This window comes from Seriola aureovittata, chromosome 16 (assembly GCF_021018895.1).
Source record: "Seriola aureovittata isolate HTS-2021-v1 ecotype China chromosome 16, ASM2101889v1, whole genome shotgun sequence".
NCBI classification, from domain to species: Eukaryota; Metazoa; Chordata; class Actinopteri; order Carangiformes; family Carangidae; genus Seriola; species Seriola aureovittata.
The window spans coordinates 18,540,794-18,564,199 of NC_079379.1; the positions used below are offsets into that span (position 1 = coordinate 18,540,794).

General features: G+C 40.0%; 1 protein-coding gene across 19 annotated transcripts in view; it reads left to right on the forward strand.

Moving 5' to 3' along the window:
- The window catches only part of adgrb2 (adhesion G protein-coupled receptor B2), a 212,253-nt gene that overhangs the window by 110,814 nt on the left and 78,033 nt on the right, over positions 1-23,406 (forward strand). For 17 of the 19 annotated variants that reach the window (XM_056399496.1, XM_056399498.1, XM_056399502.1 and 14 more), the window contains 11 exons: positions 3,057-3,218; positions 9,842-10,006; positions 10,422-10,586; positions 12,155-12,256; positions 13,939-14,045; positions 15,154-15,348; positions 15,818-15,886; positions 16,428-16,536; positions 16,938-17,084; positions 21,947-22,034; positions 22,941-23,043. In XM_056399496.1, the coding sequence (XP_056255471.1) occupies positions 3,057-3,218; positions 9,842-10,006; positions 10,422-10,586; positions 12,155-12,256; positions 13,939-14,045; positions 15,154-15,348; positions 15,818-15,886; positions 16,428-16,536; positions 16,938-17,084; positions 21,947-22,034; positions 22,941-23,043 (1,412 nt within the window). The remainder of the gene's footprint in view (positions 1-3,056; positions 3,219-9,841; positions 10,007-10,421; positions 10,587-12,154; positions 12,257-13,938; positions 14,046-15,153; positions 15,349-15,817; positions 15,887-16,427; positions 16,537-16,937; positions 17,085-21,946; positions 22,035-22,940; positions 23,044-23,406) is intronic. The other 2 variants (XM_056399501.1, XM_056399512.1) reach the window with 1 other exon arrangement.

Below are 23,406 nucleotides of genomic sequence, written 5' to 3' on the forward strand. Positions count from 1 at the left end.
TGTATGTTTTTCTTTTTTCAGCTTCTTTCTGCTTTTTATTGTATTATGGAGTCTGTTTGACTCAGCCTTCTGATAAGGTTTTTACAATTTGAATTGAGATACCACCAAGAAATCTGTTTGCTCTTTGAAGATGCCAGTTATATTTTATTACTACCATGATTTATTCAATTTATTATTTTGGAAATAAGTCTTGTTTCATGTTTGATGCAAAAACATTCACTACATCAGCCGTATGCTGCATTAAAACAACACCTTTCACATCAGTAACAACTGCTTCACAGCCACAACTTTCTCAGTGCATTGCAGTAAATTATGATTTCAAAACTCAATAGTTAAAAGTTAATTGATTTAATTAAATTGGGAACAGTTATTTTTATCTACAGTATGACTCACAAATTCCTAGATGAATGTCAACCTCAATAATATTTAAAGTTCTGGACTGGGTTGCACCAGCAGCTTGATGCTGTAATCCACTACTAAGCCTGTAGCTCATGGACTGTAGGCCACTATTTGTAACTATTAGCTGATGATTTGCTAAATCAGGTTGTACAATTAAACCTTAAGAAATGTCTTTAGCTAGTTAAGTCTTACAAATGTGTAACTCTGCTATCGGGAAACATCTGCAGCAACATCCAGTCAAAAGCAATAAATAGTGTAAAGCCATAACACAACTTCCTAATACAGCAGTTTTAGGGGCCAAATAAAATTTTGAACTTAACAGCCAATCATTTTCAAATGTATGTACCACTTTATTATACCTATATGTGCATACATGAAAAACAATTTGTTTTAGAGTAAGTAGTATTCAAGCAATTCAGAATGAGGGAAAATATTCAAGTATGCTAACCTAACCAATGCTATTTGGTTAATTAGTCTAACGTTATTGGCTTAAGTTTTATAACTTGAGGTGCATTGTGTTTATTCATATTTTACTTTTTGGAGATGTCATTTTAAATCATAATTTACAGGAGCTATTTGTAAGTTTTGTTATTGCTACATAGCGTGCATTAGCATTAACAGCTGTTTACTTGCGAATCTAGATGAAACGTTGTGAGTTCACCATCAAACTTCATTCCTTTACTTGCCAAGGACTGTCTCCAGAGGTGGAAAGCAACCCTTTTCTTTTTCTTCTTTTTCTATCACTTACTTTCTTCCACCGAAGTTAGCATGCTATCATACGCATGTATTATAACCTCTTGTATTGTAAACACAGCTACTGCTGAAGCTCTTGACCAGACTGGTAAGTAAACAGCTGTTAATTCTAATGTTGGCTAAGCAGCAGTAGCAAAGCTTACAAATAGGTCTTTTAACAGCAAATTGATCAAGTATCCTTATTGAATGTATTAGCCCAACAAGCTAATATCAGCTTTGTCAGTTGGTTCCGTTAGCTATGCTGCAGCAACGTGTGTTTTTTGAATAGTAAATAGTTTGTATGTTGCAACACCATTTAAATGAAAGTGAAGTTAAGTGAAATGTAAATCTCTATTCACTACCCACTTTTGTTATAACTTGGCTAAATTTCAACTTAAGAACAGACTCACAAATGAGCTTACTTGAAAAAGCATTTCATTAAAGAAAAGCAAAAGCAACACAAATGCTCACCACAGGATCCAGCCCTGATGCTTTTTTTTCTCTGCCGTCTTTGCAACATATAACCGATTTGTTCAGCACGTAGCATGTTTTGCTGAATCTAAGGATATCTCGGTATTTACCAGCTCTCCATATCTTAATACTTTTTAATATCGTCGTCATCTCCCTCTCTCTCAGCCTTCTACTCCTGCTTCTCTGAGCCTTCCTTCACAGAGTAGACTTAATTATTTATCGCCATGATTTATTTAGCTTTGCTCAACACAGGACCAGCAATCTTCATCCTGCTGTCTCTAACTTTTTCTCCTTCCCTCTGTCCCTCTCTCTCCCTCTATAGATCTTGCTTTCTATCCCTCTTCCAGAATTTCTCCAAATCTGCTTCTCTCTCTTTCTTCCATCTCTTTTAACATAGCTTAATCTCCTCTGGTCTCTCGCTCAGATTTTCAAAATAACCTACTCCTTTTCTTGGCTCTTGTTTTTCATTCCACATTCTCTCAAACATTATGAAATCTTTTCCTGTACTTTTAAATACGCTTGAATTCTCCTTTTTTTTTTTTTTAAATCATTTTCATCTGTTTTTAATTCTGTTGCTTCTTGACACTCATTAACCAATCCTGTCATTCATCTTCTCCATTTTTGGAGCCTCTTGTTGAACATTTCTTTTGCATTCTTTTCTCTGTAATCCCAAGCCAGACATCTCCAAATAATTTTGGCAATTATCTTTGTGTGTGTGTGTGTTTGTGTGTGCGTCTGTGTGTGCCTGTGTCTTCTCTTACATGGCACAATCTACCAGTGTCACATAGCTGATGCACAGGTAAAGTAAGGTAAAGTTTTGAAAGAACCAGCGTTCAGTAAAGCACCGTTCTCAAAGTTGCGTTCATTATCTACAAAGTTTTTGTGCAACTCCACCGCTTGTTTATGCTATTTTGATTTATTTCAACTTCAGCTGTTGCTAAAATGGGACGCAATGTGCAATAAAGCAGGAACGAGAAGAGAGTAAAAACACATTTTCAATGCTTTAAATGGTGTTTGAAGTCACTAGAGTCCTGGGATCCTTTGGTACACTGTATATAATAACTGAAAGCTCTAATAATTTCAAGCAGAGCAAACTTACCACATTCATTTCCTTATCATAACTCAAGCTGCATGACTTCAAATGTAAGAGTGTCCATTCCTAACCTCCATTTTCTCTCATGTAATAACATGTAAGTGCCAGTTCATTCTCAGTGTTTCTTTTCCTTTCTAAGTGGAATGTTTTCTGGAGGTCAGAAGGGCACCTCCTTTGTGTTTTTCGACGAATGTGCTCACACTCATTTAATATCTCATGTTTCTCTCATTCTCTAACCCTCTTGCCTGTGATGGGATGCTCCACCCCTCCCCCTTCCCTCCCTCCCTCCCTCTCTCCCTCCCTCATTCCTCATCCCCATGTTGTGCGTGTTTTGTCGCGTCGTGTTCGTGGGTGTTTGCAGTGAATGGGCTGTGGGAGGAGTGGTCATCATGGAGTCTGTGCTCTGTGACCTGTGGGCGGGGCTCCAGGACGCGAACCAGGAAGTGTGTGAACGGCGGCGTGGCCGTGGCTTGCGGACGGCCTGAGATTCAGACCAAACTCTGCAACATAGCAGTGTGTCCTGGTTAGTACCATCCCCATTTACATGATACAGCCACTCTCTCTTTCTCAGTCTCTCTGCCTATTCAAGCACGACTCTGTCTTCTTCTTGTTTCATACAAGTCACAGAGATTAAAGCCAAACAGGTTGCTGTCACAGAACTTGAATTTACATGCATGTGCAGTCATATTTTTGTTCTTCCATTATAGCTCTGGTACTAACAAAATCTCTCTCTTCTGTTCAAATGTGGCCAATGCTGCTTCCACAACATATCATGCAGATCATAATTACCAAGAATCTCAGTGGGAAACTTCATGTCAGCCTTCCACAATACTAAGTCTGTCATTTCTGACAGCTCTGACAACTACAAAAGTGTCAACATAATCGTAAAAAAAAAGTTCATATTTTAGCACGACTAATAGAACCAGTTTGGCTAATTAAATCACACATATAGCTGATTTATATAACATTTTATTCCTAAAAAGATTGAAAAATTATTTTTTTATGGCAGTTAACACTACTTTCTGATTAATGGGGTGATAAAAAGAAATATCCAAGAGCCCCTCTGTAAAAACCTTTGACTATAATACATCAGGAGTTTTGAACCCGACTTTATCCAATGTTCAAGTTTCTTTTCCAGAGATGTATACAAATTGGCACACATTATGTCATGATGTAAATAATCAAGAAAGAGGAGAGGTTTCATGGTTTTAGTTCAAAGATTTACACTATTCACTTGTCATGTTTTTCCCTAAGTGAATTATTTTGACAACTATTGAATGACATTTATTTTCCCTGTTGTTTCCTTTCCATCATCATGTTGTGATAATTTACTTCAAAATTCAAAATTAAATTTTGATTATCCAAATACCTGAAAACTAATGACATTCCCATTAGCCTCAAATGTACTTTGTATTTAATGCTAGTAGTAAGTAGTAAATGTTAGTATGCTAACATGCTAAACAAAGATAGTAAATATAAATAATTGTTCTGCTGAAGACCAGCAGGTCTGCATTGTTATTGTGAGGTAGTTAGCATGCTGACATCAGCATTTAATTCAATGTAGCACTGTCCCAAAGTACAGCCTCACCAAGCCGTTAACCATTATCCATTAGCCATTAACCATTAGCCATTAGCATGGCTGTCTACTTTTTCTCTTGTCTGTCTGATAATGTACAAAGGAGCTAAACACTGTTTATTTTTACCTGGTTTCAAGTGTTAATGAACTGCAACAAATGAAACACACATAATGCAAATAACTAATTTAGGCTTAATTTCTGTTTATCTAGTTTAATGCTAAAGGGTAGTAGTGGGAGTAATGCACTTGGACTGATGCATAAACACTTCCAATTCGGAATAAGGGGAGCTTTTCTACTGTTCTTCCTGTTCTGCTGTCATGGTGTGAATGCAGCATAACTGCCATCTTTCCTGCTTGTTCTCGCTCATTGCCTTAACTTCTGTATCCTCACTTCTAGAGTTTTCAGTTCCATCTTCATCAGTTCCATACTCCAATTGATTGCTGAGCAGTCCTGCAGTGTAGCTCTTCAGCTATTGTCTCTGAGTTTACCTAATGGGCCTATACCTTGTCAAGAGCAATAACTCCCTGGTGCAGCCTCATCTTATTCTTGTGTCGAGGGTACCACAGGATTTTATTCCAGTCTGGCTCAGCTTGAAACATCTTTATCAGGCTGCCATTGGAGACAAATAGGATTGACCAGTGATTGATATAGAGTCTCAGTGGAGCAGACTCTGAGAGGCAGGTTTGACCAAGAATGACTGTAGCTTATTATAGAGCAGCTTTCTAGATAGAAACTTCATATTGTCTCCTGATATGTAAATACCAAGATGTACTTACTCTGGCATTAAGGAAATGCCTTTGGCATTTTAGGACTTCAAGTATACTTTAGGCATATGCATTGACTCTTTGCAATTTTAATTTAGTATTTCAAGTGTCCCTTTAGAAAACCACTTACTTTGAAAGCATTGACTTTATAAAGGAATATTCATTTCAGTGATTTAATTTGTTCAGAGCCTTCTCTGTTGGCAAAATATAAATGGTTTCGGCACAACATTGAAATAATGGTATTAATGGACACACAGACACTGAAACGTAAGGCGGTTTGAAACAGCGTTGGTGGCTGCCTTCTGAATAATATCCGTTTTTTTTCCCTGAATTGATTTCAGTCTGAGTGTGCGTGCTTGTATAGTATGTAATCACTCACAGCCCGAGTAATTATCATAGGGTAAGTGCTTCTTATTTATTATTGCTATGGCGAAGAATCCTGTATCGTTTTCTTCTGGTCTGTGCATGTATATTGCCTTTACATTATGTAAATGTAGCGGAGTCTGTCTTTTATTTATTTATTTTTGTTTTGCTTTTTCTTATGTCTTTAAAAGCAGGGGTTTTTATAAGGTTAATATTTAAATAAAACAAAACTGTCCCCATTGCCAGACAAAGAGGCTGCAAAGTTATGTCTCCAAAAGGGAGGAATATGGAGACGTCGTAATCTAAAGTATGGCCTCCGGGATGTTTTGCCATGCTGTTTTGGGAACAGTGATGGAAAGAGAGGGTTTGGGAGAAAGGGTAGGCTCTTCCTTTCAAGGGCCTTAAGGAAATCTGTGTATGTGTGTTTTCATACGGTCTATGTGTTTGTGTATGTGTGTGCATCACAACAGACTCAGCGTGCTTTTGGGAGTTCAAAGGCAATCGTCCTTTGAAATGATGAATACCAGCATAGGCCTTTTGCCAGAAAACGTCCATGCACAGAGAATAGAGCTTTGATGCATCTTGTCTATATGTGTGTGTGTGTGTGTGTGTGTGTGTGTGTCTGCGCGCTTGCGTGTCTTGGTGCATGCTTGTGTTTGTGCCTCAGAGACTTGATATCATTGCAGATACTCTGTAGATTGTAAACTGCGCCATACAGCATACTCTATCCAATCTATAGCACAGTATGCTACACCAGTGCAGATTTACATTAATTAAATTGGACTCTTAGAATAATTTCTCACCCCTCTTCAAACTGGCTCGTCTCTTATGTCGACACATGCTAAGCTAACACATCAAGAAAAATGCATGCATATGTGGGCAGAGCTGCAGATGTTAATATGACAGCTGCAGCATCACATAAAGACAATCAACAGTCTAAGAGTAAAATCAAGAGAAATGTCATTCATGAATAATTAATTTGATCATATTAGACCTTTTAGAGCTCACATCAAGAACTAAAAAGGCACACGTGTGTAGGCAGAGAGCTGGCTGGAAATTGCCTTTAAGTTCCCTGACACCTACAATATTTTCTCACAATATAAATAGTGAGTTCATAGCCAAGCATATGCAGGGATTAATGATGATGTCTTAATTACAGGCATATTGATATTTTGTGGCTTTGGCAAGATAAAAGCTTCTTACCAGAGAGCTGCCGTGCTACCCCCCTTTGTTTGTTGACACGGTGCTTGTTGGCCCTGCTGGGAACCGTCTTCCCATAAATGTACTGTAGCTTGTCTTGCATGGAAGCAATATCGTTCCTGCCAGTGATTGAAAACAATTTTGGTGCAACTTTGAGCTTACAGATTTTGCTCTAAATGCGTTTTCTTTTCTGCACAAACAATATTTATGTGTTAATGACATTTTTTGTGCGTGTGTGATTGTGCACGTTCATGTGTTTGAGAAGCAAGTGTTTTCACAATGATAGGAAAATAAGGATTCTTCTGGTTTGTTTGTCTTTTAAAAGGCATTTTCAGATTTAGCACTTTAATTACACAGGATAAATCCTGGGAAATGTCATGTTCACATTTCAATTCTAGCTGTCATCTCCAACATAGTGTTAGACCCAGATAGTTGGAACGCTGTACGAGTCACACACAGTGTGATTGACCACATTACCAAGGAGAGTTGGCAAAGCCTTCCCGCTTGGGAGAACCAGACAAATACATTTACAGCACTGTACTCCACTTTCTCTGCTGCTTTAAGCCCCTTTCTGTAGAATGTGTATATCAATATATCATTCTGAGCCGATACAAGAACGGTTCTCACTTTGAATTGCTGCTGTTGGTAATATAGAGAGGCTACTGTATAGTCCTAGAACTCATGTTCAATAATAGCACATGTAGTATATGTAAAACTAATTTGTTGTCAGTAAAGGAAAACACAATTCTGTTCAGTTTATTCAATTAGTGCTAATCAAAATGTAAAGCTGCAGTACTCAATATTTTTATCTTTACACTGAATCAGAAGTGAAAGTTTTCATTTGGAGTGATGACCACACAGAAAATTCTCCCTCCATCAGCTTCTCTTAGCTTGTCTTACATAACATGTCTTAGTGCAGTGGTTGGCAACTGGCAGCCCAAGGGCCAAAACTGCTCTGCCAGTATTAATATCTGGCCCACCAGATTATTTTGAATTCAAATTCAAATCAATCTTTTTAAATCTTACAATATCGAAGTGACTGTCCAACATATAGCTATAATGTCCAAATAGAGAATCTAGCCCCAACAGAAGAATGCTTTTATCCATATTTAGAGTGACTGACAGACAAACACACATCAGGCTGCGGGCTGCACTGTAGTCAGTGCACAGCGCCTGGGACTAAAATAGATCTCTGTTGTGGCAGAAGCAGTTACCCACAGAATCACTTCCTCTTTAGCGATTTTGCCTACAAAATAAAAGCACAAGAAAGTTCTTTATTTTTGTTTTGTTTTTGTTTATTTTTTGCAGCAATGCTTTTTTTTTCAAGCTATTGTGACCCTTTATTCTGAAAAGTTCTGACGGGAGGTTCCAAAGGTTCTGTTGCTTTCTTGACAAACCTCCGACATAACAGGCATACGAAGTGTAATGTGCCAAAAAATAACACCAGTTCAGTAAATCAATGAAACATATAATATGCAACTGGGGGCTACAGCGTCACACATAAACAGTAATAAAGCAAATTCCAGTTGCATTTTTAATCAATCTATTTCTTAAATCAGCCTTTGATTATGTTCTGGCCAGCCATCTGATGGATTAGAGAAAAAATTGTCCTGAGACCAAATTTACTTACCAACCTGTGTTTTAGTGTATTTTAGCTCTTTTACAGCCCACAGCTTTACTGATTTGGTTCAGTCCCACCCAGTCTCTTGTTACCTGCAGCAGGCAACGTAATTCAGCAAAAAAAAAAGCTCTGAGAAGCCAACTATCAGTAGTCGGCCTCATCAACGTTTTAAGGCGATTGTCTGTCAATTTGATGTCTTCAGCTTGTTTTATTCCCATAATCAAAGTATATTTCATGGGAAAATGTCGTCATCAATAATCATTCCCAATTTCAATTTGTTGGAGTTCTGTTGTAAAATATGACAAGCAGAAACAATTCAAAGCATAGCTGAAATCCAGTAACAAAACCGGAGGCAACACATGAGTTGGATTTACGTAAGTGACACTGCTGCCAACAGTACTGTTTGTCATTTTAAATGATTACCTCCAGGAATATGTGTTTCTGCGACAGTGGCAGAGAAAGCAAAAATAATTTATTTGAGAATAACAATCAACTATTCAGTGCAGGTAATTAATGTGTAAACCAAACCACGATTGTTGTGACAACATTACAATAAAAACCCTCTTAAAAAATGGCTTTTTCATGTTTACAGTTGCTACAGGTAGAATTTTAGATGTTAACCCCTCAACACATTCAACTGGAGTAATAATAGAGCTCAGTAATTAACCTGTGGCTGAATAAAGTTTTTATTACAGAGATTTCCAATCAGGAATATGTACCAGGAAGCATGAAGTGTTCACTTACATTTTATTTGTCACAGACCTTCACTTGCAGTCAAGCATTTCCACACGAGAACATTCTGTTCTTTTCTGAGGCAGAGAGCCTCAGAATTGTCTAAACTATCACCAACTTTGACGCTACTAAAATATCAGAAATATTTGATTACACAGACTATAAATGATTCATCTGACTGTTTTTGATTATCATAGATTTTTTTTTTCTTTTTTTTTTTGCATCTTGTGTATTTTGTTTGGCAACTCAATTACTCCAGCAACACTCCCTTATTAAAGGAGACAGTGGGGGCTTTGATTACACCGGTGCATGTCGTCAGGCTTTCGTTCAACTGTTTGGTATTCGTGTGCCGTCTGACAGGCGGTATTGCATTATATTGAAAATATCTTTTTTTTTCTTTTTATCTATTTCTCCACAAACACCAGTCAAGAGTTGAAATGCGGTTCTTTTCTAATAACACTGTGAACGAAAAATCCAACTGGCTGTACTCTGTATGAACTGTTTAAAACAAAGCATGAAAGGAATTGTAATCAGCTATTTCGTAACAGATTGAAATATTTAAAATGTCCATAGAACCCTGAAGTGTGTTATGTTTGTTTGTTGCTAATTTTGGAAAATCAAATAGCCTCTGTACTTTCTTTGTACTCTGTCTTAACTCATTGTTTATTCTGTTTTCTTGTAGCCAACTCACTTTCTCTGCCCTGTCTCTTTTCTTCCTCTGTACATTCCTTCTCCCTTACATCCTCTTCTTCCTTCTCTTCAAAAATCCGGATCAATTTATCCACATGTCTCTCAAAATCTTCCTCCTTCCAACTTCATCCCCACCCCTGTCTCTCTTTATCTACCTCCATCTCCCTCTCTCTCTCTCTCTCTCTGTGCCTATGTCCAGTTGAGGGCCAGTGGTTGGAGTGGGGGCCGTGGTCGAGATGCAGCGTGACTTGTAACACGGGGACCCAGCAGAGGCAGAGACGCTGCAGTGCGTCGGTGCACGGTTGGGCTGAATGTAAGGGCCCCCATCAGGAGAGCAGAGAATGCACCAACCCTTCATGCGGCGGTAAGGCGTACAAATTAATGCTTAGTATTCACACTCACATGCTCTCAAACGCCATTATGCAAACATGGAACATGCATTATCTAACGGCATCTGCATGGTCTTTTCTGATTTGCCTCTCGCATATTTTCAATTTGTGGGTTGGGACCCAATTTGGCTTGTGAGTCTGTTTTGTCCAGGGCCCCAGAGCACAAAAATACTAGTGTGTTTTAATGAGCATGGGTCTCAGAATTGGCTTGTGTAGCTTTAATTTGGCTTCCACTGTAAAAAATAGAGGAAGCTTAGAAGCCGCTGCCTTAGAGTTGTCAGTTAAATTTACTATCCATCAACAGGCCTCATTTTTTTCTTTCCCACCTTACACTCCACTCTTGCTTCCATTTTCCTGATCTTCACTTGCGGTGCTTTGCTGCTGTTCTAGGTGGAGGTAACTGGGGCAGCTGGAACCACTGGAGTCTCTGCAGCAAGACATGTGACTCCGGTTGGCAGCGTCGCTTCAGGATGTGTGAGGGCACCGGTGTACAGGGCTACCCCTGCGATGGCTCAGGAGAGGAAGTCCGGTCCTGTAACGAGAAGAAGTGCCCTGGTCAGTTACTCAAAACCACAATATATGCTTGTGTATATATTATTCATGCTTGAAAAATCTGTAAACACTTTCGTTATTTTTGTTCTGTGTGGCTGAGTTTCTCTGCACACCTCTCCTAGTTGGGTACCTGACAGAAAAAAGGAGTGTGTGTGTGTGTGTGTGTGTGTGTGTGTGTGTGTGTGTGTGTGTGTGTGTGTGTCTGTGTCTGTGTGTCTGTGTGTGTCTGTGTGTGTCTGTGTCTGTATCTCTGTGTGTGCACCCAATCTGCACATGTGCAGTATTTGTCAAGCAAAATGGAGGTGATTTTCACCACCGCCAAAGGCTTCCATCACAATTTTAGACTGGCACTTTTCTTTGCTTTATCTGTCACTTGTCTGTCTCTCTGTCGACTCGTATACCCATTGATCTTTACCTCCTCATTGATTTTGCATGTCCTTGCCTTGTGGTGCTTTCCTTTTGTCCTTTATGTACCTGTGAGTTACTCCATTTTTGTCCTTTTAAAGTTATATACAAAAATTTGGGCACCACAGGGCAAATTACATATTTAATAGATTTTTTGTTAAGTGAGAAGAAGGATATACATTTACAACCCCTGCAACAAACAAACATTAAAGGAGAGGTTACGTCTGTAGTGCTGACTTAGTGGGCTGCTGGGGTTGTATTTCGTGCTCTTCACTTCAAAAATCAACAAAAGCATAGGTACCCATACGGTTACATATCACAATCTCTCCACTTTCATCTTCCTCATTGTCTCTCTCTTGCTTTTATTTCTCTCTGTATTTCCCTGCCTGGTTGACGGCAACATGTTCAATGGTCCACTCGGTGCGATTTGTCAGAGTGTCAGCCACCACAGGAAACAGTGCGGTTTAATAAGCATGTCTCTTGACTGAGCTTTGTGTGTGCCGCGCATAGTGAATATTCAAGTGTGTTTTCTGTACGAGCCTGAAAGCCACATGTGTGCGTGCTTGCGTCGAGCTCTGACAGGCTACAGATGATAAATGCTGGAGTGCAGCCTCCACCGTGACCCCTTTGTTTTGAGTGGCTCTCAAGTCTCTTCCACGCAAGACGAGGATCTTGTCTGTTGGCGTTGCAAGGGGAACATCATATCACATTTTCTCGTTTTCTGTATGTCTCTCTCTCTCTTTGCTCTCCGTCCCTCTTCATCTCTCTGCACTGCCTCTGCCAACACTCGTCTGCCCCCTCGGAATATCTTCAGAGCACTCTCCCCCGTTTTTTCATCAGGGTTATGAAAGAGAGGGAGGGGGGGGAAACAGATGAATAAAGAGAGGGGGTAAGATGAAGAGGGAATGAGATACTGTACTGAGGCAGTGACACTGACGGAGAGCACTGAGCAATGTACAAGGGAATAAGATTGGGAGCTGCTGCAGGAGAACATTGATTTGAATCTTGTTTTTGTGCTTTTCTGTCTCCCTCTTTTTTTTTCCTTTCTCTGGCTATGTGTGTGTCTGTGGGAGTGTGTTCATGGTGATTTTTTCTTTTTCTGCGAGCCCTCTATACACTGTGCATCATTTCACTTTTTCTATGTGTTTTCTCACCTACTGCTACAGCTCCTCACGAGATATGTAAAGATGAGCACCTTCTCGCTATGTCGTGGAAGAGAGCATCGGCTGGAGAGACTGTCTACAACAAGTGTCCAACTAACGCCACTGGTCAGTCACATTACGTGCCTTAAGCTATTATTGTGTGTGTTAGTGTATATTATTCACAGATTGTGTTCATTTGTGATTACCATTGGCCAGTAATGTTTCTATATAAATGATGACCTTGTCACTCGGCACAACACAAGCAGTCATAAGGATGAATGTGCATTACCACCTGGTATGAAGCATAAGCAGCTTGCTGCAGTGAGAGGAAATAAAGAACCTACAGAAACTCATACTTAATCAACCAAAAACATCCACAAAAATATCATTAGACAAACATTAGACTTCAAGTGACATCTGGAAAGTACAGTGCAACAACAGGACAGCAATCATCTCATTAGTAACGCAGGAAACATTCTAAAATACATCAAATTATAACCAGGATATCCTCCATGACTCCCCCGCCTGTGTTTCAAAATCCGTGGTGTTCCTATGTCTGGAGCAAATAGGAGCTCAGACTTAAATGCTGAAATTATATTAATGTATAAGGCTCATCAAAATGGCTGGACTTTTAAGTAGTATTCCTATTTTGAGCTTTGGGGCAGTCATTATAAGATTTCAACTCATGTATTACCCAGCATCCTCTCTTAATTAGCACAGCAGACATGTCCCCTTTGAATGCAGTCAAACTTTATTTGTGTGTCACTTCTCGCAGTACCGTTAATCTAAACCGCAGAGTTTCTCAAACAGCGGGCTTCCAGAGTTTTTCTTTTAACTTCCAAAAGGTGAAGAAAGAACAAACCTTGATTTTTTTTTTTTTTTTTTTTCTAGACACCGTCTTCTTTATTATTTAAGCCCAGAGCTAAAGTGTGTTCCTACATCTTTCAAACTATGGCATTGGCTCAGACATCAAAATATGCCTGTCTGAATTAGGTAGCTTGCCAGTAAAACATTATATCTTAAAACAGTGGTTCTCAAACTTTTTCACACCAAGGACCCCTAAACTGACACAAATTAGACCACGGATCCCCATTTGATAATCTTTTTCCTAGGGTCCCCCATCTGATAAGATCTTTACTTTTAGTTGTTTTATTACAAAACCCATGTTATTATAGTAAAAATAAATTATTCCCCTTTTTGGGAACCTCACTTTTAGAACCACTGTCTTTTGAACATTACATTTGACCTAAGTCAATGGATCAAATTGAATTAACAGGTAAACTTTACAGTTTGCCTAAAAAGGCAGAGTCAGAGTTTTAGCAAGTAATATTTATTTGGGTAGAGGATGCAGTTTTGTCTTCGGAAAGTACTTTGGCAGTGGTTTATCTCCTACCTGCCAGCAGGCATTAAACACTATACAACTCCTACAAATGAAATATTTGTTGGTTGTAACAATGATACACTATTTTACTCCAAGAAAATAACAAACTTGACCTTTGTGCCACTGTTATACTTTTGCAAATTGTTTCTCTGTATCTATTAAAATTCATTGGGCAGACTCCCTGTGTTTTACCCAGACTTTATGATAAATTGAATTCAGAATTCAAACAAGATTTTTAGGAAGTGTGAACATCTTTCTCCACAGATCCTGATCTATGTCTTTGCATCATGTAGAATGTAATGTCGTGCTGTATATCAGTATAGACACCAGTATTACTGTGGATAATGATGGGTCCTTGGGCAGATTTAATTTCTGAATTTGCTTAATTCCATATTATGTTTTTTTCTCTCTCTCTCATTTCCTCCAGGATCTGCTAGTCGTCGTTGCATGCTGGACAATAATGGAGTTGCTTTCTGGGGTCCTCCGAGCTTCGCCAGATGCGTCTCACTTGAATATAGATATTTACATTTATCTGTAAGTTCCCTTTTAACCGACAAGTGCTCCCAAACCCAGAAACTCTTCCCACAAATTACATTTTCCATCCAGCAAGGAGAAAATTGTCAGGTTACATCATTTGAGGCAGTTAGCTGCAGCATCACCCTCTGACTCACCTTCATCAAACTTGTCTGACTCATTAGTGAGTTTATGAGAATGTGTAGGTTCTACCTGTATTCAAGAAGTCCTGCCTCAGTTTTCCACTTTTTTCACCCATCATGCACCTCTGTTCAACTTTCTTTTTAAAAAAAAAAAGAAAAAAAGTTCACTCAAAATAGGGGAGTCTCTTTACTCAAAGCTTGCCGGTATCTCTAATTAGCTTTTACAGAGCTCTGCGCTCACACTTATCAATTAATGAACATAGCTAATGAATGTGTTCATCAGCCAGACTGTTTTCCTGCTCTGTGAACTTCAACCTTTTCCATCTCCTCGATGATGGTGGAAGGAGATGGGGGTCAGGGATTGTGCGTGACAGAGCTGATTGCTCTGTTAGCTTCTGTTCCAACCTTTCATTAACACCAGGAGTCAATAATTAATTTTCTGTGATTGCTGTTATCTTCTCTTCTTCCAGGCTCTCTCTCTCTCTCTCTCTCTCTCTCTCTCTCTCTCTGTCTCTCTCCTCCTATCCCCCCCCCTCTGCATTTCACACACACACACACACACACACACACACACACACACACACACACACACACAGAGAGTCTTGCTCTCTGTATCTCTTTCTCTGAAGTGATGAGAAACCAATTTCTGCCCGAGAGTGCTGCTAGGCCCCTTTTTTGCTCGCCTATTTTAAGCACAAGCACAAAAAAAAAAAAAAAAAAAAAAAAAAAATCCAATCATGTACATACGTATATATATACCACTGTCTTAGAACATCCCCCTCAGCTCCCATCCAAAACATTTCTGTGATTGTTTTGGAAAAGACATGATTTTTGGTTTGTTTGGTCTCACTGTTTCTGACATTTCTTTTAAGTTGTTCCACAATAAGCACAGACGGACGTGCGTTTAATCTTTCTTCTTTTTTGTGCCGGGTGGTGGTGAAACCCTCAGCTTTTCTCATTTTTCTGTCTCTCTCTACGCGCTGCAGTTACGAGAGCATCTCGCGAAGGGTCAGAGGACCCTGGCTGGGGAGGGCATGTCTCAGATCGTAAGGAGTCTCCTGGAGCTCTTGCAGAGGAGGAGCTACTACAGTGGCGACCTTCTCTTTTCCACGGAGATCTTGCGAAATGTGACGGACACCTTCAAAAGAGCAACCTACATCCCAGCTCCCGACGACGTGCAGGTAGGCACCGGGTCTTCTCCCTGAGCCCTCTCAAGTCACAAACAGCACAAAGTGATGCTGTCATAAACACAGCCTCACACACACACACACACACACACACAAACACACACACACAGATAGACCTCTGAATGAATTCCATGTAGGAGCTCCACTTTCTACCATAGAGGGTGTGCATAACAATGAACTACAGCTGCACAGTTTCTACAGGCTCAAAGGGGATTTTTTTTTAGCAGTGTATTTCTCAGCAAAATGCTCCTGTCTCAGAGATTCAGTTGACAGACGTGATTTTATGTTCCACAATATGCTTATGTACAGAATACTACTGTACTAGACCTCACAGAGAATGAACTGCAGAGCTGCTGCAGTATGACTGTTTGGTGGGTTCAGGGTAGACACACCACAGGGGACAAAGACCTAATGATGCCGTGTGATGGTTCTGCTGTTAACTGCTACTTCATTTTGTGTCTAGAAATTCTTCCAGATAGTCAGTCACATGTTGGACATGGAAAATCTAGAGAAGTGGGAGGACGCTCACCAGGTAAAATCTTCTTTGTGTGTTTGTGTTACTGTATGTGTGACTCCGAACGACCAGTGGCTGCCCACTACTCAGTCCTAAATGAGTGTGTTTGTGTGTGTGTGTGTGTGTGTGTGTGTGTGTGTGTGGTTAAGCACTGCGTCTGTCTGCCCATCCCACATTAACTTTTCATTATTAGAGTCATAAAAACACACCCTTTTACTAAACACGCTGCCTACCTGTTAATTATACTAGGTATGTGTATGTGTCTTTGCACATTTGTGTGTTTTTTTTTTTTGTGTGTGACCCGGCTTGATGCCCTTGAGCTGAGGTGTGCTACCTGCCATCTGGACACAATAAACAAGCAGCCGAGTATGATATTATATCCCACGTGGTAGCAATTTACCGCCCTGGAACACAATCACTGGTCTAGATAATGAAATGAATAAAAATGTTTCAATGGGTGAGACATGTCTCATCGAAAAAGTTGGCCATGGATTATAATTATGATGACATCAAGATCAATGCTCATCTCTGCTTTTCATCCCCCTCCTCCTGTCCGCAGGTCGCTCCCGGTGCTGCTTTGCTGATGAGGATATTAGAGGATTTCATTCACCTCATCGGAGAAGCCCAGAAGCCTTTTCAGAGTTTTCTAGTGGTTACGAACAACCTCAGTAAGTGTCACGCAATGCTGCCACATGACAAGGTGTGATGGAGGCAGATTATTTCACGCCAACACCAATATTTAAAGACATTCACTTACTTAGATATTTTATAAACTAAAAATCTGAATTTGGGTGTGCTTTTTTAAAATATTTTTCTCTCCTCAGTCAAATTGAGCCAAACACAACAATTTATCCAGTGTAACTTTGTCAATCGTTGTCTTTCCTCATTCATGACTTTTAACACTAAGCATGACTCAGTGACTTTTTAAGAGGGGAGCATTTTTGTACTTCTACTTTCACTGTCTTTGGCTCACCTCATCTATCTTATCCTTAGCCGGTGTTCTTTGTTCTGGTCCCAATTTTGTGCTGTAGTGACTTTCAAGTGATTTTTGTATCTCTTCCTTGTCCAGTGATAACCATCCAACGAGAGCCGGTGTCTGCAGTTTCCAGTGATATCAACTTCCCCATGAAGGGCCGGAGAGGGATGAAGGACTGGGCCAGAACAGCGGAGGACAAGCTGTACATCCCTAAAGAGGTCTTCACCGTCCCCACTGAAGGTAGGAGAACTAAGACAGATATCCTACCACCCAGGGTTTGTTTGTTTGTATGAATCTGCACTACTTATTGTTTTGGAAGGTCAGGTCCAGCCCATGTACATACAGTAAACACAAGATTAGTTGTATTTGTTTCAGGGGTTTTATAGAAACGATTATCAACTAGACCTGGGAGCAGGTACTCCCGTGTCAAAAGACTGAGGTCATCACTGAAAAAGACTTAAACGGGTGGTAAACAGTAGCACTAGCAGTCTGTCTTCAGTCAGGTTTGAGCTCTGAGCTCATCACCATGATTCAGATCTGTTGTAGTTTATTCTTAGACATAGTTGGACCTGTTATCACCCCACTCAACACTCTTCAGCCAAGGTCGGACGGCTGGCCAAGAGGAGTTATCCCAGTGTGAGTTCACGCACTTAGAGATGTGTCTCATGGAAGGCTTCCCAAGGACATCGGAGGGTAATGCTGAGAAGGATTTGGACTGTAAAGAGGCCCTGGAGGGCTTCTCAAGAAAATGCAGGTCTTTCATGTGTGAAGAAGTCTGTTACAGCCCCTTGAGAGCATGAAGTCCTCATACAATTTTGAAAGATGTCTCTTTGCTTTTAACAGCACGAGAAAGTTAACTGCTGTTAGTCTTAACTGCTGTGATTTCTTTCCACGTGGTTTCAAGTGAAGCCAAGAAATGAGCAAAGCGATTGTCCAAGCGCAACAAAAGGAAATCATGGAGGAGAATATAAAGAGAAAGAAGGTATCAGGAAGCACAGGAGCAAAAGTTGTAGAGGGGAAACAAAGGAACTTAAAAGAGACAGGGGGGAAAAAGTGGTTTATATTAGATAAGGGAATTACTGTGGCAGATGCGATCCACTACCAACGAAGCCAAAGGTCACATCTCACAGGAAATTACACTGGCAGACTTCCTGTCTGGCACCCCATACCCTCCCCAAATTAAAGTTCAGAGAGGCTGCAGGCTGAGGGAGCGGAGCTGTCTCTGACCTCTCACTAGCAGGGATGACACTGAATCTCTTTGACTGGCATTCAAGACATCCTGTACACCAACCTGAGGGCGCCTCACCTCAACTCACTCACTCTGTCTCTTTATTATGTGCAATGTAATTTGTTTATTCTACCATCTAACCATCCACCTTCCCTTTGTATAACAGAATCTCTTTATGAATTGTCTTTGAGTTGTTTTCCCACATTTTATAGAACAGAACATTCACATATCTCAAAGGATGAATTTTAGGCTGCAACTAGAGACGGGGGTGTTAGCTAGCTTATTTAATTCTATAGCAATGTTTTCCTTTTTCTTATTCTCCATTATTCTCTCTTTTATTTTACTGCCTTTTATGCCCCCCCCCATGTCCATTTTTTTGTCCTCATATATTGCGGTGGTGAATGTTTTATATCTGGCTGTGCTTGCTGTGAAATGAAAGTGACCGTCTGCATCACATTTACACAGCTGTTTTCACATATGATATTCAGGACATGCCATTGCCATTTTTAGCATATGCTATTTGGCAAACTGTTTCATCCAAACCGCATATAGCCATATGAGATAGGATATTATTAGTACTCCTTGCCCCTGTGGGAACTCTGCCTCTTCCCATTGGCAGTCCATGAGTTGAGGTCTTCAGTTGATTGCTATCAGTTTGTTTGGTTCATTTACCCCGTAATGAAAGCCTATCTCAGATGGACAGCTTAAACATGCTCATAAAGGTCCATTGGCACCTTTGTGTGTGCATGTGTGCACACAGGCGCACATACACACAGCCAATTTATAGGTTCATGAATCGCTTCACTGGGCAGAGACTGGGACTGTTCTTCACCGATTTTCGAGTTGACAAAGTCCCTCTCTCCCTCCGCTGTCTCTCTCTTTCTCACTCACACATACACACACACACACACACACACACACACACACACACACACACACACACACACAGACAGACAGCACACTCTGTCTCACAGCCACGCACACACCTAGATCCAAACACAGCTTACAAGCCAGCAATGTCTTCATATTTCACCTACACCATTGCTTGTACATGCACATGGTTATGCACCATTAACTTTAGAGTATTAGTCAAGTAAGAAGAGAAACCACATGAGCTCTGCTGTCTAGTAATATGTGAAAGACTGGCTTCCTGATTTGAAATTTAACTATGTTGAGGTTCAATTTGTCAACACAAATCTAACTTTGGTTGATAATTGCTAAAACAAAAGTTATTTGTCTTTAATAAGAACAGTTTGACATTTTAGGAAATAGCACATTTATTGGCTCTCTTCATGTCTGTGTGTTACGTACAGAGCTACAACCAGGAGACGGATAGCATAGCTTAGCATAAAACTGGAGGGCAGGGGGAGCTAGCCGACCAGCCTGGAAGATACGGCCGCTAGCACATATAACAAATCATTAATGTCCCTGTAAGCAGTCCCTGTAAAACCACAACTCATCATTTTTACATTTCCGTTTCTACAATAGATACAATTAGTAGCTTCAGGGATGTTGGAAAGTGTATGAACTTTCGACAAAACCATTTACCCCTGCTTCCTGTTTAGCTAAGCTAAGCTAACTGCCTCCTAGTTCTAGCTCCACACTTAAAGCACAGATCTGCAAGCACTATTGATAGAGATATTTTTGGAGAGCAAATATTCATATTTCTCAATTTGTCAAATTATTCAACAGCTTGAAGGGTTTACAATTAGCTAAATGAGATGAAACAGAATTGTTTTAGTGTTGAGTTACAGTATTTAAGTATATGCAGTATAAGTATTTAGCATTGGCATCAATCATATTTGTAAGCTTGAGTATTTTATCCTGTGTTTCTGTTCAATTAGCTCAAAGAAAATGCTATTCTACAGTAGTTTTACATCTTAGACTTGTCTGTGCTGTGTTCAAAAGTTGTAGAGTAAAAGCAGAAGAAAGAAGCTTGGAACGAAGGACAAGAGTAACTCACATGGAGCTGTTTGGATGGAGCTTTTGATCTTTGATTAAAACCATAAATTACGGCTTAGCAGCAACTCCAAGCATATCTTTTGCTGACGAATGACATATTAAAGTTCACAGCTAGTGACTGGTGGGTTGCCATTTTGCTGGATTGCAGCTGACCACCAATCACTTCAATGTTCAGCAGGGAGAGAGTGACGAAAAGTCATGGGAAATTGGAGTTTTGTGACTAAGTGTTTTTCATGGTATTAATCATACAGGAGCGTAGGAGTGCCGCCCCCTCGCACACACTGATTTACCGTTTACCCACAATACACTGACTTTCTCATTTGCATGCCTTTGCAGACACTGTCCAATTAGGATCCATCACATTCACGACTTTGATCTGTTTTTTTGCCTCCTCACAGTCTCACAATTGCTTTTTCTTCCCCCACTGTCGAGATCTTTTTGTCTGTTCCTCTTTCTCGCCACGTCTGTCTCGCATAGCTATCTCTCTTTCTGAGTATTACCTCTTAGGCAACAGCGCAGACAGATTTTGGATGAGTCACCCAGTGCGTCTGATACCATCAACCCCCCTCTGTCTCTTCCTCCCCCACTCTTTCTGCCGATGCTCTTCCATCGCTTCTCTCAGCCTAAAAGGGCAAAGGAGGGAGTGGCATCTCTCAACATGAACTCTTTCCCTCTTACTTTTCCTCTCTGCTTCCTTCCGCCTCCCTCACTTGAGACAAAGTGACATTTACAGGGGGACACTATGTCTCCTTGGGAGCCCCTGCTCTTCTTGTCAAAAGAACCCTGAAGGGAGGGATGGAAGGCAAGCGCTTGTAAAAGAAAAAGAAGTGTTGAAAGAGGATGGAAAAGTTGAAAAGTGGGTTGGAGAATAGCAACAACAACAGAGGAGGATGAGAGCACTGAGGAGAAGGAAGGAAAGAAAGGGGATTTGAAACAAGGGGAAAGAGTGACGGGCATTGTGTAAAGAGGACTGGAACACTTTGACTTGACTTTGGCTCCATTTTCCTCAAGCTAATTACCCCTTTGAGTGATGCTTTTAGAAAGGAGGCTGCTGTATTAGGTCTAGCTGAGCAATAGTTGAGTTACTAGCTACTAAAAGGCAAACAAATTGACTCAAATAGTGTCTGCACCCACACAAAGTGTGACACCAGGATCTTTCACCTGAATTAGTACTACATTTTCAACTCAGAAGCATAATTAGTCGGAGTGTGGAATATGTAGCTGTCATACGCTTCAGGAATGCGCTGGAATTTACTAACTTCTCTCATTTTGATGTAGTGAGCGGAGCATTTGTCAGCGACAGCTTAAGAGTAAATGTAAATTGAGCTGGAATTGCAAGTTGATCAGACAGGTGAAGTCTGCGCTTGTTTGCCTCACCAACTAATAGATGTTTTGTATCTAGTTTATTTATTTCAAATGACCTAGTTGTCGGCGAAGGTTAGCTCAAATATGATCAATCACAAATACCGTCACACCAGTCTATACTGTAAATAGCAGATTAGCAGATTTATACTGTCTCGAGAACTTTGGCTTTTTAAATGTATGCTGAACTTCCTTGATTCCTCCATTGTCCTCTATCTTTCCCACTTACATACGACTACTTAGCTGTGTTTAAAATATTGATTTCTTCCTCACAGTATATACTAATTACTGTATGACCTATCTACCCTGCACAGGAATTAATAAAACCTTCTCTTTGTCTTTTGGGTAAAAATGGCAATGGTAGCTTAGTATTTCATACGTAGAGGAAACTTCTTTTTTTCCAGCATCTTGTACCTATGCACAGGATAAAGCAAATATACAAAATAAACAGATGGACAAAGCTACAGATTTGATTTTAAAGGTGATTTTGAAGGATAACCATGTCATCTATTTGCTCTGATAACGTGATGTAAACTTGTCTGTGTTTCAGAGACAGAGACAGACTCAGAGTCTACAATGTACTATGTCATTGGAGCCGTCCTGTACCGGACGTTGGGCGTCATCTTACCTATGCCAAAGTGAGTACCTCTCATGTCATCCAGTGTCTAATTATTCTTTATTTGTATTTCATCCTTTTCTCTTCACTACCTTTCTGCATCTCTATTTAAACACTCTTTCAGACAACTTTCATCTCCCGAGTAATCACTTTTATTTTGTTTGTTTTTTTGTTTCCATTCTCACTACCTTTCTATTTCTGTGCCCTTTCTTCTGTCGCTTCCTCTCTCCATCTAATTCCAACCTCAAATTCTCCATCTGTTTTCTCTCTTATAACTTTTCTCTTGCCTCCTTTCTCCCCTTGCGCCTGCTTAGTTATCAGACAAATGTATTTAATTTCCTATAAAGTACATTTTCCTAGATGCTTCTCCCTTTGTTTTGCATTGTCAATGTATTTTTGGAAGTGTACAGTGGACCTGGGATGGGTGTGGGCTTAATGGGTCCTGAAACTTACACAGAACTTGAAAAAAAAAAAAAAAATTGAAGACGGGAGAAATCAGGAGGTTGTCAAAAGGCCACTGTGATATGGTGTGTGTGCTGGCCCTGGGCCCTGTTATTCAGGTCAGTGCTCTTGGTTGTGGATGAGCTGGATCTGTTAAAACCCTTTTCTCCCTGTAGCTCTGCTGAATGCTAATAGGTCCAGTGTTCTGTTTTTACTCAGGCGCTCTCTTTAGCTTTCTCCCTCTCTCATCAGCTTTTTTATTTATATGGTTATTTATTTATGTATTTATTTATTTCTGCAGACACACTCAAAAACCCTCAAAAGCAAGGGAGATAACTGGGTGTGTATGCCTGTTTCTGAGTTTGTATGGTGTATTTTTTCCTTTTTTTTTGTAATTCTTCAAACTCAGACAATTTAAACCAAGGTTGAATGTGCAGTTCAAATCTCTGAAAACACCATTCTCTTGTGTGTGTTTGTATCTTTCTAGTCCCCCTGCAGTGATCAACTCCAAGATCTTGACAGTGACAGTACGACCGGAACCGCAACCGAGTGAGCCCATGGTGGTTGTGGAGCTGTCACCGCTTTTGAATGTAAGTTAAAAAAAATAAAATCATTTTTCTTTCCCCCTGCTATGAGAACCACACTGTTTTCATGTGTGTGTGTTTTTTATGCAAAACACTGGCAACTGTCCAGTAAAGCTAGGTATCTGCTATTGATCACTGAACATGTTACAAGACTTCAAGGTCTGGATCATTTCAAGCATAGTGTATTAGAGAATGTGGAATATCACTCTCATTTTTAATCATCTAAACTTTCCCAACCACTGTAAAGATTCATTCAAAGTAACTTCTAACCATCAGAAAAATCATTTTATTTTCCCATTAATATTAAAGTTTTACATGCAACAAAAATCTAAATTATTCCATATGAAGCACTTTCCAATGCAAGTCTTT